The 17,096-nt window shown below is 40.4% G+C and overlaps 1 protein-coding gene across 6 annotated transcripts in view; it reads left to right on the forward strand.

Moving 5' to 3' along the window:
• The window catches only part of SHOC2 (SHOC2 leucine rich repeat scaffold protein), a 57,146-nt gene that overhangs the window by 28,451 nt on the left and 11,599 nt on the right, over nt 1-17,096 (forward strand). For all 6 annotated transcript variants that reach the window (XM_072340769.1, XM_072340765.1, XM_072340771.1 and 3 more), the window contains exons 3-4: nt 5,722-5,859; nt 15,104-15,234. In XM_072340769.1, the coding sequence (XP_072196870.1) occupies nt 5,722-5,859; nt 15,104-15,234 (269 nt within the window). The remainder of the gene's footprint in view (nt 1-5,721; nt 5,860-15,103; nt 15,235-17,096) is intronic.

The raw sequence follows: 17,096 nt of genomic DNA on the forward strand, positions 1-17,096 counted from the left end.
TTTTTAGATTGTAATTCAGGGAATCTGCCTACACCAGACTTGGAATGTCTCTTAGGGCTCTCTTCTGTTCTTCCCTTCCCCCATCTACCCAATTTTTAGATCATTTGTGGTTTCCTCACTACTTTGAAACGCTTTCACAAGACTTGCACCTGTTCTCAGTAGCATGGGCAGCAAACCAGATGTGTGCAACTGCATTCCATCTTATCTGTCGCACACCTTATTCAATGGCTGTTTAGTTGCAGAGCTGCTCAGTGATGCTCTTAATTTCATTTCCCCCTTTTTTTTTCCCCGCAGATCTGACAATATAGAGAAATACTTATTGTGGTTTTATCTAAAAGCCCCTTCTTCAGTTTCAGCAGTTTGAAAGATGCCTGGCTGTGTTCCTGGGTTTGCCTGCCGTGCTAAAACCTGTGAACGCAGTGGTTGAGAATATTTTCATATGTTTGTATTCTAATGTGGTTAAAGCCTGGAGCTGTGAACCAGAGTGTAATAAATAGAGGCACTGCTACGTGTACCCAAGGAGTCAGAAAATGACTGATGCGGTTCTTGTTGCTTTCTTGAGCTGCAGGAAGGCTGAACCACTTGCTATTGGCTAGCCTCAGCTTTGGGGTCTGGGTTCCAATTCCCATCAGACCCTTGTTGGGCCTTGGTGTTGCTGTCAGCTGGTCAGATTTGTCCTTGCATTTTCTTTGGACTGACTTTATGATAATGATTAAGTAGTCCTGCCTCTTTGATCTTTACTGGGTTGATGCTCTGGATGTTATTCTAGTGAATGCTGACAGCTTGTTAGAAATCCAGCAGTTTTTTAATATCAGAGCTGCAATTATTTGAACTTCTTGAATGCTTTTTAAGTGCTGAGCAGAGGGGAATATTCAACTTCTCTATGCCTGCCCTTGCTAATGCAGTGCTACTTGGTTAGCCCTTACTATTTGTCAGAGCACCATGCTGCTCCTCACTATGAATGCTCGGCACTCCAAGGCTCAGCCTTCTTGGCTGCTTCGCTTTGCAGGGCTGGGGCTGTTCTGAGCATCCTGTGCTGCTCCACATTGCCCATCCCAAAGCCCATCTGTAGCCCTCTTGCATGTCTCGTGCGCTCAATCATGATGGTGTTTGAACTTGTTTTCATTTGTATTTCTTTATTTATAACTAAAAGTAAGAAGTGGTTTTGCTGTTGTCTTGTCAGAGCTTGTTTTAGACCAGATTTATAGGGTTTCTTTTTGGTTCAGCTTAGCTTCTGTCTGTTTGGTTCCCATAGCAAGATTCTGTTACACATTCTGCGAGGTGTAAATATTGCACCATGCTTATTACTGATTTATACGAATATTTTGACTTTGATATGTGATTTCTGACCTTGTTAAGATTTCATTCTATCTGCTCTCTAATTCTTCTTTGTAAGCTGTGTTGTCAGTAATAATGCAAAATAACCGTGACTTCCTAACTGTTGAGCAGTTGGTTATGCACAGCAAAAAATCCATTCTGTCTGTTAACAGTGATGCACTCAACCCTTGTAGGGAGGTAGAAGGCTCTGAAATTGTAATCTTTTTGTTTCTAAAATCAGAACACTTACTTCAAACAGACTTACAGACAGGCTTAGAAAGTCTTGTTGTTTTTTTTTTCCCCTGGATCATAGTGAGAGATGAACAATTATCACAGCAATGGGAAATACTTGAAATTAGTTCACAGTGCAGCTGATTGCAGATAATTGCCCTTACAGACCAGCTTGCAGACAGAGCACTGGCACACACCAATGTGCACCTCTGTAACTGCCTGCGTCCTCATCTTCCTTGTGCTTTCTGCAAGCCTTTATCCTCTTGCTGTCTGGCCCAGGATTTATCATGTTGTGAAGGATTTCACAATTTTCAATCTGCTTAAGCATGGGCAGGCATGGAGTTAATCTGCTGGAAAACAGGTTCTGTTACAAATTGCATTTGCCATCCAGGAGGATTGCCTACTGGGTGAGTTGGTGGTTGGAGGCACCGAAGCCTGTTTGATACTGCCCTATACTGTCTGCATATGTTATTATTAATCTGTGAGTCCTTTGATATTTTTTAATGCAGCTGAACGCTGGTTTTAAATGGCCAAGAGGAGCACTGGGTTACGTAAGCTCGGTCCTCTTGTCACAACAGGCTTTTGAGGCTGGCCGTGTTACGGGGCTGCTGTTCTGCCTCACTGGGTGGAAAACACCGGGCTGTCTCTTCATCAGGCTGTGTTTTTCCAGGAGGTATATTTAGCTGTGTCATGCTGTAACATTTTGTCTCTGTGTACCTCTCAGTAGTAGTGAGGTGATTGCTCATCTCACCTTGCTGAGGGTTTTTTTTGAGCTGCACACTTAGCTGTATTTTTAGCGATGTTTTTAACCAGAAGTGGAGACTATAAAAATGTTCTTTTAAAAATGCATGTGAATTGTCTGCTGTTTGTATCTTATAAGATTTTAAGAACTACAGAATATGGTGTAATTAACCAATCCGTGAAGACTATTTAAGGGCAATCTCTTTTATGTGCTTCACTTGTACAGTACCCCTAATTTAAAGCTTCTTATTACCAAACCAGCTAGTACGTGCAGTTTCTGCCTGCTGTCTTGGCAGACTTTATTTAGATAGCTTTTCTTTTTTTCATGTCAGTTGCACCAAAATATAGTACTAAATTAAACAAATAGTCCGACCCCAGCACCGTGTAACTCCCTAGCTTGTTTTCCATTTCTACAGTGCAGTTGCGGGTGGTCTCAGGAGAATCCTTTATTCACTACTCTTAGGTTAAAATCCATGTATTTTGGACATTACTTGTAGTGGGACAGGGAATAGGTAAGGTGGTAAGGTGCTGCTTGCTGAGGCTTCTTTCTAGATATGGGAAGTGCACTTCTTTTCTTAACCGAGATACAAACACGTTTCAGCAAAGTTCATTGATGTTGTGAAGCAGAATGGAACAATTTGTTGTTTCTGTTAATATGAATGATATCTGGAGTGCTCCTCTCATTAGCAGTTTTTGTTCTGTTTTGTTTTTTGTGCTTGTGCAATCATTCCTTTAGGAAAACTTTAGTTTTGATTCCTGACATAGTGAGTGAAGCGAGGTCAGCTAAAAGACTGGTCAGGTTCTTCTCCTTCGGTGCAGGGCAAAAGCAGACCCTTTTTCCTTATCCTCCTTCTTTCCCACACTTATTTTTCCCAGACTATGCCAACTCCTCCCTTTTCCTACCCCTAGAGATCCCACGGTAAGTCTTGCAGTCCCCACGTGTTCTTCCTTGCATCCATGGTAAGTGTTAGAGCACTGCTGGGGTTCCTCATCCAGTGCTGGACCTCTGTGTGCCTTTATGTATGCAGGTGAGCCTCTACCAAATTGCCTAAGTATTTTTACCCTTGCTAAGAGAAGCATATTTGATGTAAGAATTCACGTCTCAGGGTAATTTCACCTTGCATGCTTTCTATTAACTTGTACATTATCAGTTTTGTCTCAGCAATCTCAGATAAAGTATTGTAAGAATTTTGCTCCCCCTCCCACTCTCCTGCCTGTGGGCTAGGAAGGACATTTTGGAGAGATGCTGTCAAACCACAAGAATCGCTGTGTCCAAGAGCAAGATTCCTTACAGAGCAATGTGAACTATAAGCTGAAGAATAATACAGTATCACTTGAATGTGATCAGGCCTTAACTCTTGCCTGGCTTCCATTTTAAAATCTAAAATTTGTTGGGCAATCCCCAAACTATTTTATCTTTCAATACTTCTATTAAATATGTTTGCCATGCCTACATCTTCAATATGGAAATACTAAAGTGTGCCTGTCCAAATCAAGCCAAACTGTTAGCTGACCTGCAGCTGGCTAAATAACCACAAGTGTCTCTTTATTTCTTTCTCCTCCTTCCCAACATTAGCAATGAGATGTTTATGGCAACATGTATCTCACTGTTGTCAAAGTTTTTAGCAGGTGCAGAAGGGAAGTGCAGCAAATGTTACTGCAAAAATCCACGTCTTTCTTCAACAGATGTGGAGTGGGAAGAGTCAAGTAAATGAGAGATCGGTGTGATGAAATGAAGTTTATGCCACATCTTGAGTTTGACATCGTTGCTTTAGGTCTGCAGTGAAAACAAATGAAACCAATATCACCAGGACTGAAATTCAGCAGTTGCCGTGTGAAAGCTACTGCCTGAAAACACTTTGAAAATGTTTGGATTATGTTATTAAAGACATATCAAGTTCTTTTTGTTTTGTGTAAAGAGGAGTTGAAGCCTTTCTCTAGTTTTCCTCCTCCTTCTACGTTTTACCTGCTTGTTTTCATGAGTATCAAGCAGATGCTGCTACCACAGAACATTAAATCTTGCTCAGCCTTTTTCTTATATTTGCATATTTCTGGGCGCAGCAGGATTGACTTTTGACTCTGTGGCTGACCTGAAATCCACTTGAATGGACCTGATCTCACCTGAGATGTGAGCACACGCAGTGATAGTGTCAACTTAAGTGTCGCATTTACATTTTCAAGTGCCTAATTTCTGGAAAAAACATTTGAATTTGGATCAATAAATACAGGAAATAGGATCAGTTTTGCATAAACTTTTGCTGGTCTTTAACAACTGTCTTATGATACGTAGTAAGTATTGTGGGTAAATGCCACTTGCAGCTCAGACAGGGTCTGAGTTCATAAATCTGTTATGATTTAATAAATCACTGTTTGTGATCCCACACTGAACTATTGGGCGAACAGTCCATGCATCAGAACTTGCAGGCTTGTGGGAAAATCCTTAGAGGATTGTGCCGAAGATATCAAACTTAAAAATAGACATTCACCCCTCAAAAGGAATTTGCTGCTCATCCAAGTTTGTTACTGTCTGAGTGATGCTCTGATATGCAGAAACAATGACCTGATCTTTACTGAATAGCGTTGAAGTCATTCAAACCATTTGCATTAATTTCACGTCTGTCAGCTCCAACAAATACAAATGGCTGCACCCGTGTTCATGCATGTACACATTTTCTTAAAGCCAACAAACTGTTGCTCAGAATGTGGTGTTTTTGTCATTTAAACAGGTGGAAATACTGTACTTAGAGAGCTGTGACTAGTTGTACTTTCAGATTGGTATGTAGAAGTCAGAGGTGAAACAGTTCTGTGTTAAGCTGCTCTGATCTCTAAGGAAGTCCAGTCCTTTTTAAGGCTTAGCAGATATCTTTTGTTTCAAACCTTCACTAGCTATACCTATGCTTACATATGTGGTGTGTAATAATCTGCATGGTTAGTTTTACAGTTGTCTTTTTTGATGACCAGAAATGATGAAAAATGTCAGCCAGATAATTTTGCTATCTCTTAAGTATTGATTTTCTGTCTGAAGGCAATATATGCTGTACAAGCAGATCTTGGTTTCTTGTAATTCCATACAGCCACTCACTCTGAGGTTCTGCATTTCTGGTCAGCATGAGACAGGTGTGCAGTATAGATTTTATGTTCCTAAATTCTACAGGTTGAACTGTCAAAAGAAAACCAGTAAATAAAGTTTCTTCAGAGACTGTAAAAAGCTTTATCCAAGTTTCTACAAATTGCTGATCAGGTTATAGAGCTGACTGATAAAATTATGATCCCCTGAGGCCTTATTTTATAAATTTATGGTAGCAATAGGTGATTTTTGTTTTTATTTTTTTTTTTTAATATAATGAAATCCTTCTGTTACTAACAGGTCTAGTTCCACACAACATTGAATGTTGGAGATCTTGATGTTTGGGTTTTCCTGTGTGCTTTCAGGTGAGCTGTGTAACCTCATAACGCTGGATGTAGCACACAATCAGCTTGAACATCTTCCAGAAGAGATTGGAAGTTGCACGCAGATCACCAACCTTGACTTGCAGCACAATGAGCTCTTGGACCTGCCAGAAACCATAGGTATGTCAAGAGGTTGGGGAAGGGAAAATAGATGGCTTATTCAAAGTGTGTGGTAAGAGGAGCAAATTTCAGAATAAGTAGTTGATCGGTGGCTGTAGAATGATTGGTGCTCTGCTCAAGGCACCTTCACACTTGAAATTAGAAAGAAGGCTCGCATCTTTAAACAATCTTACTTTTAAACACTTAAAACCTTCCTGGTCCATAAAGTAATCCTGCTGCAATACAGTAGAGCATTTGCAACATAGGTTGGGAGTGACAGACTGAAATAAATGTGTTCCTGGTCATTTTCAGAATCTCATGTAGGATGAAACAACAAAACATGACTTATTTAATTTAATCTGTTCTAAACAGATGGCTGAAAAAGATGCGTGCTGTGGTTTTGAAAAGACAAAAACCAAGACAGTCATAACTTTAAGCCCTTATTTTTTACCAGAACGTACTCAAAAGAGTGTATGTTATCACTTAGACCATATTTAATACTGAACTTTGTTGAATGTTTTCTTTTATGGACAAAAATTTCTGTGTGGAGTTGCTGTTTCTTCTTTAGAAAGTTTGACCCGAACAGAGTTTAAATTGATGAACTATCCAATGTGTCTAAATTTCCTTCCTGCCTTGTTGATATATTTAGACCCTGGAGGTCTTATTCTATCTGGAGTTTGCATCTAACTTACATACTTGATAAGCACAGCCTTTATTCTTGTATCAGTTTTTGTTAATCTTACTGAAAACTGTTTTAGAAACACTTGTGTGTACTATCAGTTTCATATTGAGGGAGAAAGTTCTCTAGATGAAGTGCTAATTATGGGAAAAAATTCTGTGAGCAATTTGATTTCCATGTCAGTGCTTACAGACCACTGTTGTTGCTCCTTGGTAGGAAGATGTACCCAGCTGTTGAGTGACTGGCAGTCACTGAGCTTCTCAGAGGACACAAAAGATCTTGCTTTATAATATGCTGTGTGACTGTGCTTACAGGAAGGATTTCTGGGTAAGAGAGGCAGAGTTACTTAAGCAGTCGAGCCATTTGCGATACATAGGAGGTTGCTGACTCTCAAGTTTGGACTCTTCTGTTTCTCTAGGAAGTTACAGTAAGCCTAGCACTGAGTTGAGTTTGTACCTAGTCAGACTGGATTTCTGCATGTTTTCATTGTTTTGTTTTCTCATCGCAGTGTTCTCATAAGGTTTTGAAGTCAATTATGTTTAAATGTGTACACTGTCTCTTTGCGTTGCTTATCGGAGCTGAACATCACTGCTGTGCAGCTCAGCAAACCACTGAAGGCAGACGAATAATTACAGCATGCTCTCCTGTCTCTGCACACCAGCTAAGTGTGTGTGCCACTGGAGAACCCCTGTTTGTACTGAGGAACGCGCCTAGGAGCTGAACATTGAAGTGAAAACTAAAAGTCAGAAATCAGTATTTGTGCCACAAATAGCCCCCGAGCAGCCAGACTTGGAAACTTAAAGGGAAAAATGTTGAACTCCAGTGTAAATGATAACGATCAACCTACATTTCTTTCTGCCTGTTACAGAAAAGGCAGTCGTAGCCAGTTCAGCAACATTGGCTTTATTTCTTAGTCATCACAGTTTTGGTTCAACATTAAAGCAAGTTGTGGCTTGATTTTTGTATTACAGCTTTCTTTGTGGTTACGATTGTTCAGTGAGAGAATGCGAGCACTGAGAAAAACACCCAGGGCACGGCTGCTGCCGCTGCGTGGGGCTGGGCTGGCACGTCTTCCAGCCTCACACTCCCTCTCAGGTTTTGGCCTTTCCTTTTCTCACTGAGATCGGCCTGGCATTGCTCATGGCACTTAGCTGCATGTAGAAGCACTGTCAGTGTTTCACCAGTTTACTCCAAGCTCTGTGGGGGTTGCACGCTTGGTACAAAAAAGACCAAACTCTCTTGCATGTTGTAAATACTTAATACTCTGAGCCTGTGAGCCTCCTGCAATGGAGATGACTTTCCATTACCATCAGAGCTGTCCCCTCCTCCTGCACCAATACCTTTGCTGGAGGCCAACCTCAGCTTGTGAGGAGGGTTTTGTCACGCTGCTGTGAAAACCCAGCAACTCCTTCCTTCCCTACTGTTGGAAGGGAAAAATATGAAGCAAACTTACAGAATGCTTACATTCTGCTGCGCTGTCTAAATAAGTTTTGGTTTTCCCACTGAAAGATTTCTGAATGTGCCAATATTCTTCTATTTATTTTTTTAAAGCTTGTTTTCTAATTCCCAGCTCTGTACTGGAACGAGGCAGCGTTGGAAGGCAGGGACGTTGGAGGGTGACATGCAGGGGAGTGGCAGGGAAGGGATTATGCATCAGCAATGATTACAGAGGTAGCACAGCCAACACATCCACTCTGTAAAAATACAAAGTTCTTGTTTCAACTAACACTTCATAAGCACGCCTTCTTGCAGTAACAAATGTCGATTTTAGATATTAGTTGTCAGGAAGTGACCTCATGTCTTGCTTTATAGATATTGGCTTAATACATTCATATCTGTATTTCTGTTGATGGAAAACCATGAAGTACTTTGTATGCTAGGTCACTTCCTGTAAGAAAAATGAGCTTTGTGGAGCAGCTTAGTACATTCCAAGAGTCTCAAGTCTAGAATCAAAATCGTAGTGGGATCTTAGCTTCTCAGTGGTGTCACTGCAGATTGCTGTGTGTGTGTGAATTATGGTATGCTTGTGTTTTTGGTGTCTTATCTCTGTGTGCTTACCTGGCACACTAACAAGATGAAAAATCCAAAAGATATAGAAAAGGAGATAAGTTATTAAAATTAGTCATTGGACTTCTGAAAGAGAGGAAATTTTGGGTGGAGTGAAGCGTTTCTGTTGGCTGCTCATTGGATCACCAGCTAGCTTAGAAAATGTGCTGCAAATTGCACGTTGAGTGCTCTCACATTTGAAAGCTTTATTTTAGCACCCTTTATAAGTGTTTGCAATTTCTTCTTTAAAAGCTGAGCAGCGCCTGTTTGAGAGGGAAGTTCGACAACAGCACAACTTTGACTTCTAAAAAATCAGATTCTTCAACTGCTTTGTAATTTTCCACTCCTGTGTGTTTACGTCTGCAGCTTGATTATAGTCAAATGCGGCATATTCATAGACATTTAAGGCAACAGACGTTTTAATAAGAAAAAGAATAGTCAGCTGTAAATGTTCCAAAATGATGCTTTAAAAGCACAAAAAATTCTGTCACTGGACACGCTTTCCAGTGTCTGCCATGGCACTGTTCCTAAAAGATGGTTAGGAAGATGAGAGGCACATTCAGAGCCTACAATTCATGCCCTTCACTTCAACTGAAGAGCTCAGAAACTGAAATCACAACTTGCGTGTAAGCAAATGTTCTCTGGGGAAGCTTTGCCATTTGCGTTGGTTGACACTGCACCACAAACTGTGCTGCTGGCTGCTTTAGCTTCATTTACCTTTCAGAGCACTGCTGCAGTTCTATGCTATATACTTGATAAAATGGGAACCCTTGTGAGCAGGGCTGGACATCAGCAACTCTCACAGCTTAGATCATACAAATTGTTGCTGAGAGCTTAAAGTCCCCACAAGTCCTCATAAAGATTTTTCTGTAGAAAGTGAAACTACTTGTAAATGGGCTTTTAAGTATAGCAGGCTTAGCAAAAGCTTGAGAAGTTTTACTGTGAAGCTTCAGAAAAGTTTGCTGGTCTTAATGAAGACCCGATGGAGCATTGTATAGACTCCAGCTTTGATGGCAATGTTTGTATTCTTAAGATGTGAGCGTGTTGACGTGGTGCTTTGGTCAGGTGGGTTCTGAGCATTTGGTGCTCTGCTGGTTCAAGCCTGTTTCCAGCCTCAGAATGAGAGGTCTGGAGAGATTTTACTCTTCTTGGGCTGTGCTGTCAATGAGGCATTTTTAATTGGATTCTGTTACTATTTGGCAATCACAGTATTCTTTTTGCCCCTTCTTTACCTCCTTGACAGCAATGGCTTCTACTCTTTTGTTCTAGTTTTTGAGTTATTGTACGTCTTTTTTGGATTTCGTAGCATTCTCATAAAGGGAATGGAGAGCTTCTGGTTCTTGTTAACTTCGCTTCTAGGTTTAATCAATAGAAAGCAGTGAAACTACCCAGAAAATCCTGAGTGGCACTGAGTTGGTAGGTGGGACATGACAGCTCACCGCGTCCCTTAACGGCACAGCCGGAGGGTACAGAGCAGAGCTGGGAGTTGGCAGCTTCAAAACATCATTGTTTGGGCATTAAGAGCAGGCTGCCCTTAATGCGGCGCACAGGTAACGCCTGGGCGTCAGTATTTGCACAGCTCGGGGTGGATGCCAAAGCTCAAAGGACAGCTTGACAATTTTGCAGAAGAAAACTGTATCAGTCGCTTCTAAATGCAGGCAGTCATTGAGCCACGTGCTGCTGAATCCTCCCAGGCTCCTGCAGCGCTGTCAGGAGGTGCTTTCCCTTTCCTCAGCTGCTCCTGTTGGCATTGGCTGTTGGGTACTTCTTTCTAAGTGAGATTTTTGTGACCTGGGTACGGATTGTTCTTGGTGATTTACATTTTTCATGAAATTAGAGATAAGTTACAGAGACACAGTTGAATACATACCTACCCTTCTGTTACAAAAATATAGAAGCTTGCTTCTGTTGGCTTATTAATTCTGAGATTATTGATTCGATCTGTATTTATGAAGATGTTTCTTACATTGTATTTTAGTTAGGTGTATTTTCTGTTAGGACTAGGATGGGAATGCTTATTTTAGTGAATGCATGTGCCATCACACAGCAGCTAGATGCAGAAACCAGTATGCAGAGATGGGTTGTAACTGCAGCTCAGCGTTTTCAGAGTGATTTCTGTACTGTAGGAAAAAACAAGCCCATAATCTTATATGTAAGAAGCAGGCATGTGGGAATAGTGCTTCAAAGGAACAGATCAGAACGGAGACAAGTAGGTCTGTTAGCTAAGTGCATTTTGAACACGTGCTGAGAAAGCTGAATTTTCAGAAGCATGTCACTAAATTTGTGCTCTTCTGCCTTATGCTGGTGCTGTGTGTGGTACGTGTCAGTGCTTCAGCCTTTGTCACTCGGTTTCTTCACACAAGCAGTTTGCAGTGATTATGGTATTGAATCACAGTTTAAAAACATCTGGTGATGTGATCATGCTTTTGTCTTACGTTTGAAATAACGAGGAGACTTGTCTTCGGTTGATACTGTCACATTGAAAGTAGACAGGAATCTCCAAATGGCGTTTAACTTGATAAGGATGGTAGAGATGCATTTTAAAGTGATGTTAGGTAGTTCTTTTTTAATAGGTGAATGTCTTTTTAGAGAATTTCTAGGCTTCCTACAAGTAGGATAATATGCTTTGGCTTGAACAGAACAAGAAACAGTGGACCTCATTGACTTTGTAAGTTGGAAGCCTGAATCTGCCTCCTGCGCTGTCCTCATGCATCAGGTGGCACTGGTAGCTAGAAAGAAAATTAACAATACATTCAAATCATGTTGCTATTAAGCCAGTAAAGTCCAGAGTCTGTAAGTCAAACGGAGTGTTGCTCAGTGGTCTTAAGCTCACTGTACCTTTGCATTTTGAAAAATACAACTACATTTCTTGCTTTGGCTTTAATAATTGGCAACAGTGATTAGGAAGGATTCTCTTTTCTTCTACACTACTGCTACCCTAACCTCCCCACCCCTTAAATCACCTTTGTTCCGCATCTGCAGTTTTCCTAAAGCATCAGTAATTAGGCAGAAGGTATCTTAAACATGAGGAACGTTCCAACCCTGAAGGTTGGAAGAAAGGATTTGACCTTCCTTGCATTTACATTCATACAGATCTATGGGCTTTGGTTTAGGGAGGAGTTGCCCACAGATTAGATGAGAACAGCTATAAGATTTTGTTCTGCGTTCCTCTGCAGAGTGCTTACTGAGCTCACATCCAGGACATCTCATCTGGCCAGTTTCTTGCTGGAGTAGTGCTGGACATCGAGTGGTGTGGCCTTTACTCATGGAGCTCAAGTGGAGATTGAAATGTTTTATCTGAAGCCTTTCATTTTACTCTGTAGCTATCAAGAGAAATGTTTTGCTTTCTGACAAGAGATTAGATTAAACGTGTCAACAGCTCCTTTCACCTAAAAATCTGTGAAACTGTTCAACAATTGTCATGGAGTATGGCTGACATCTGGAAGACTAATACATAATAAGTGCAAAGTGTGATACAGGCATCTTCTAGCCTGCCTTGCTGCTATTTCGAGTTCCAAGCACTGCTGAAATATTTGAGCACAGTGTTTAATCTGTCTGCAGTTGGCCATCTCTAGCATGTCCAATCTCTCCTGTGAAGTTTTCAGTTCTTTGGTGATCCTTGTTCCCACCTGCTTTGGGTTTTGTAGTAATTTTTAACATGCTCACTGAACCTCTTGTGGCTCTTTCTTCTGTACTGTTGTTGTAGTTATTTTATACAAAATTAATTCCATGTGGTGTTTTAAGGTTAATCAACGACATCTGGTACCTTTTGTATGCAAAAGAATTAATCTTTCTGAGAAGAAAAAGTCCTCAGGGAATCAACTGAGCTCTATGAAATGACAGATAGTAATAGAAAGTAAGCTCTTTTTCGGGTGGCTACCTGCTGTTTGCAGGGTTTAGTCAAATAAAAATCTAAGAATATTTATCAGATCAGAAGAGTGCTTTTTACTGCCATGTTTGTAGTATGTTATTGTGTCCCTGGTGGTGCACGGTGTTAGAACCTCCGCTTGCAACACCAGAGGGCCCGGGTTCGAATCCCCCTTGTGGTGCAAGGGGTAAAACTGCTGCTCTGCTACACTAGAGGGCTCGAATCCCAGGAGTTGGACTCGATGATCTCTAAGGTCCCTTCCAACTCTCACGATACTATGATACTATGAATATCTGCTCCATGAAGAAGTTCTTGTATGCCTTTTATCATAATCTTAAGGGTGTTTGAGGTGCAAGCTCTTGTCAGTCCAATTGGTGTGTTAACATTACCTGTAAAATGTTTTTTTTCCTTTTTTTCAACTGAACAAATTTAAAATTGATCTGTAGGTTTGGGCAAAAGCAACAGGCAAGTTAGCTTGATGAGCTAAGTTGCATAAATCAGAGTGATTACTCCATCTTTTACTAATGACGCAGTAGTATTTTGCGCTAAGTAATGACCCTTCATCTGAGGACAGGGAATCTGAAGGATTATTTTATCTAAGGGAGGGAGAGGAAGAATGATGAATTTGAAAAACAAAGAGAGCATGTTTTACCTCCTTTGAAGGTGGTAGTAGGACTTTGGAATAGGAATTTGGATTTCTTTATCTTGCTGATGTGTGAACGTAATGTGGCTCCATGTAAAACATCAGTAACCTAACTGGAGAAGGCAGAGGAGCACGGGAGCAATGCTGTGACTGCAGGGCAGGCTGAGGGGGACCTGGCAGCATTCTTCAGCTCCTCTGTGGCCCCTTCTAGAAACAGTGCAATTTTGGGCAGCGAAAGTGAATGCCTTTGACATGAAAGGATTGCTCGCTGTGCTACATTCCCAATGAGGAGTGAAGGGCCTGACTCTGTGATGGCTGCCTCTCATTGCATTTTTCTGAAATGCCACATTGCTGTAGAACAGAGCAGAGCTGTAGCCATACAACCTGTGCTCCAATCTGGAGTCGGAACAGCGACGTCGTATTGCTAAGCAACAGTTGGCAGTGTGCTGGCTGCTAGAGCCCAGCTCGTACTCCTGGGGGGAGCCTGAGAAATCAATACCAGAGCGTAGCTCAACGTTTATGTGCTGAAAAAGAATGGGTTATTATGTTATTTGTGTAAAGCTTGTCACTTCTTTAGTAAGCGAAGTGTTTGTTACACGCTAATTCAGAGGTGGGCTTTGGTCATTCCTAGATTAGTGAATCCTCATACTCTCCATTTCTTACAATAGAATGTGCATCTCTCAAAGTGAGGACAAGTTCCTATGCAAACAGATCGTACTGAATATGGCATAAAATGTTTTACTTTACATACAAATATGCATATGAATATTGGTGAATTATAGGATCAAAGCAGCTCTTAATTACTCTTGTACGTATATGTACTCCACGACTTAACATCAGAAGATAAATATTTGGGTACTGAAGAGCAATATCGATAGCTTTGGATTTTAAATGCCCTTTTTTGATTAAGGGAATACTTTGCTGCTTCTGTAAAAGCAAATCATGTACTTGCTTGGAAAGAAAGCACTCAAAAATAAAAATCCCAGTGAGAAATAGAACTGGGTACGCAGCTGATATGGTAGCTGTTTGAATTTTGGTTTCATTATTGACAATACCAAGTGAAATTTGTTGCAAAGTCAGTTGGGTCACTATCAGAGATGTACTGTAAACGAGTAGCTGTGAAACAAACATTCCCAAAGTTCAGTTCCTATTAGGTACGCTCCCAATCTTGCTACTCAGTGATGCAAGGTCATTTTTTACGGTATATTTTGACCAGTCCAGGGAACTTCTGGAAAGGTATTTGTCTAGTGCTCCTCACTGTATCATTTGTATTACTTTTCATTCTCTGTTTCTGTATAGTTAGTTTAATATGCTGCTTCTGAGTTTCGTACACTACGTTTGTTTCTCCCTTTGCTGTATTCCAATAACCTGTGTAGAAGTGTGTATGTATAGATGTTAATATATCCTTCAGCTAATGTGTAACTACTTAAACTATACGTATAAATCTCCCTTCATATTTTTACAGAAGTATTTTTCTGATTGTTCTTGCTGCTATTAAATCTTCTAGTTCTTTCCTCATGTTATTTTTCTGGTACTTCAATATGTGGAAGAAATATGTTGTCCCATGAGCGGCTGTAAGAATATAAAACAGGGAATGTTTTGCAAAGACTGATTACGTGGATTTGTTTAGAACCTCCTGCTGCTCAAACATGCACTCGTGCACAAATGCTTTCTAAATATATGATTGAGCCAGAAAACTTTGCATTGTTCTTCAGACTATGGGCTGGTTGACATTCCAGTGAAATTCAAGGTAGACTTCTTCAAGATGATGTAGGCATTCCTTGCTTACCAGATGATGCACAAGTTAAGAATACATGGTACGAACAATGCAATTGTGCTGCATAGTTGATCTTAGCGTTGGAAAGCACTGTAAACCGTGAGCATCCTGTTTGGGAATGATAGCCCCATTTCGCCCTTTGAAAAGCTTTGAAATGTAGAGTGAGAGACAACAGAAGAATCAGAAATCAAACCTTGTTCTGTTCCTTGGTGTTAATATAATGATGTATTAATTGCTGCTTCCTCTCTGTAGGAAATCTATCCAGTTTAAGTCGTCTTGGCCTGAGGTACAATAGGCTGTCAGCAATTCCGAAGTCTTTAGCAAAATGCAGTGAACTTGATGAACTGAACCTGGAGAACAACAATATTTCTACTTTACCAGAGGTGAGAGATGGAGTGGATTTGGGAGAGAATGTGTTGGAAGGGGTCTGTGTTTTTAGAGGATCGAAACATATAAAATAACTTCATCTTACCTTACAATTCTGAGAAATACCACTTGTTTTAATCATAAAATGGCCTGGGTTGAAAAGGGTAATAATGACCATCTGGTTTTAACTTCCCTGACATGAGGAGGGTTGCTAACCACCTGACCAGGATGCCCAGAGCCACATCCAGCCTGGCCTTGAATTCAACCAGCGATGGGGCATCCACAGCCTCTTTGGGCAACCTGTTCCAGTGCATCACCACTCTCTGAGTGTAAAACTTCCTCCTAAATCTACGTGTGTCAAATGAAAAATAACAATTCTGTACGTGTTAGATACATCTAACTTGTGTGGAAGAAAGTATGTTATACAACTTCTGTCAGAAGTGGGAGTAGCATATGTGATTGTATTTCCTATCCTGAATATCTTCAGGAAACATTAAATAAGGGGTCCAGCTTCCCATTGTTTTGGCTGGATACAAGATGTTTCATGGAGGTGGGGAAGATGTAGAAGTAGAGAAAAATAAAAGGGAAATTTCTATTGGCGTCTAGTTAGGGCAAGAATGACCTTTAAAAGAGTGGATAAAGCCTGCTACAGATACCTAGCATTCTCATTTTAACCCGGAAGAAGAATATGCTGTTGACATGCATCTGATATCATCCAGCAACTCGTTGATGCTCGTCTCATCAGTTATGAGAAATAAAAAATGGTGCAGTTTTTCAGTTTGCAGTGTCTCTGCAAGGATCTCAGGAGAAAGGGGAAGAGAGTCAGTTCATGTGCTTTTCTTTTCATGGTTGCTGCCCTTGATTGTTTTACCTGTTCTCTTGCATGAGTGCATGAGCAAAGAAAAAGACCATAGATTTAGAAGTTGTGGAGCCACATTTTCTTTCTTTTCAAGCAACACATTTACTCTGAGGTGGAGAGTGCATCTTTGTTGCTCTTCATTCCTCAGGAATTCCCTGAAACACACCGCTGAGAAACAGAATTTAATAAGTGTTTGGATAAAACTGTCATCTAGGAAAATGCAAATGAGTGAGTGCCACCAGGCTGCTTTTAATATGAGAGCTAAGCTATCCCTTCCCACCCATACATACTATAAAAGCAGCTGCAGTGTAATCACAGAAAGATAATGTGGGAGTGACTACTTGCTTTAAAGTGTGTTCAATCCTAATACAAAACTCTTAGAGACTATGCTGCCTTCTTCGTGTATTTGCCAACAATATGTTAACATTTAAGCTGCTAACTTGCAGAAGTCTATAATAAATACTGTAATCTGTTTAAAATAAAACATTCCTTGCTATAATATAAAGAACTGCGTTTGTAAAAGAAAATCTGGAATTTCCAAACATAACTGAGGTTGCTGACACAATGCCTAATAAATATTTTATCTTAAAAGGATGGACTGGGAGAAGGCAGCGCTGCAGATTTCATAGACCTAAGAGCATTGTCTTTTTGCACTGCCAAAGCTCTTTTACTGTTCTTCAAATGTGGTTAATTACTCTAGGCTGTTAGAGTGTATTAGCTAACATATTTCTAACATTTTTTGCATGGATGCAGGCTTTAAAAAATGGTTTCTGGAAATGCCAAGATCCATCTGAAGGCATAAAATGTTTTTGTGACAGAGCTCAGGGACTGCTTAATCCTAGGACAAAGAATATCAGTTAATTAAAGAAAGTACAGCTAGAAGGAGTATTTCCTAATCAAAGATTATACTAGTTAATGATTAGATTTTAATGACTAATACTGATTTAACAACCCTTTATTTTGTCTTTGGGGGAGAATTGCTTCATTGGCGCTTACTGAGATGCCTTCAGAATTATATTT

This window comes from Excalfactoria chinensis, chromosome 6, assembly GCF_039878825.1.
Source record: "Excalfactoria chinensis isolate bCotChi1 chromosome 6, bCotChi1.hap2, whole genome shotgun sequence".
NCBI classification, from domain to species: domain Eukaryota; kingdom Metazoa; phylum Chordata; class Aves; order Galliformes; family Phasianidae; genus Excalfactoria; species Excalfactoria chinensis.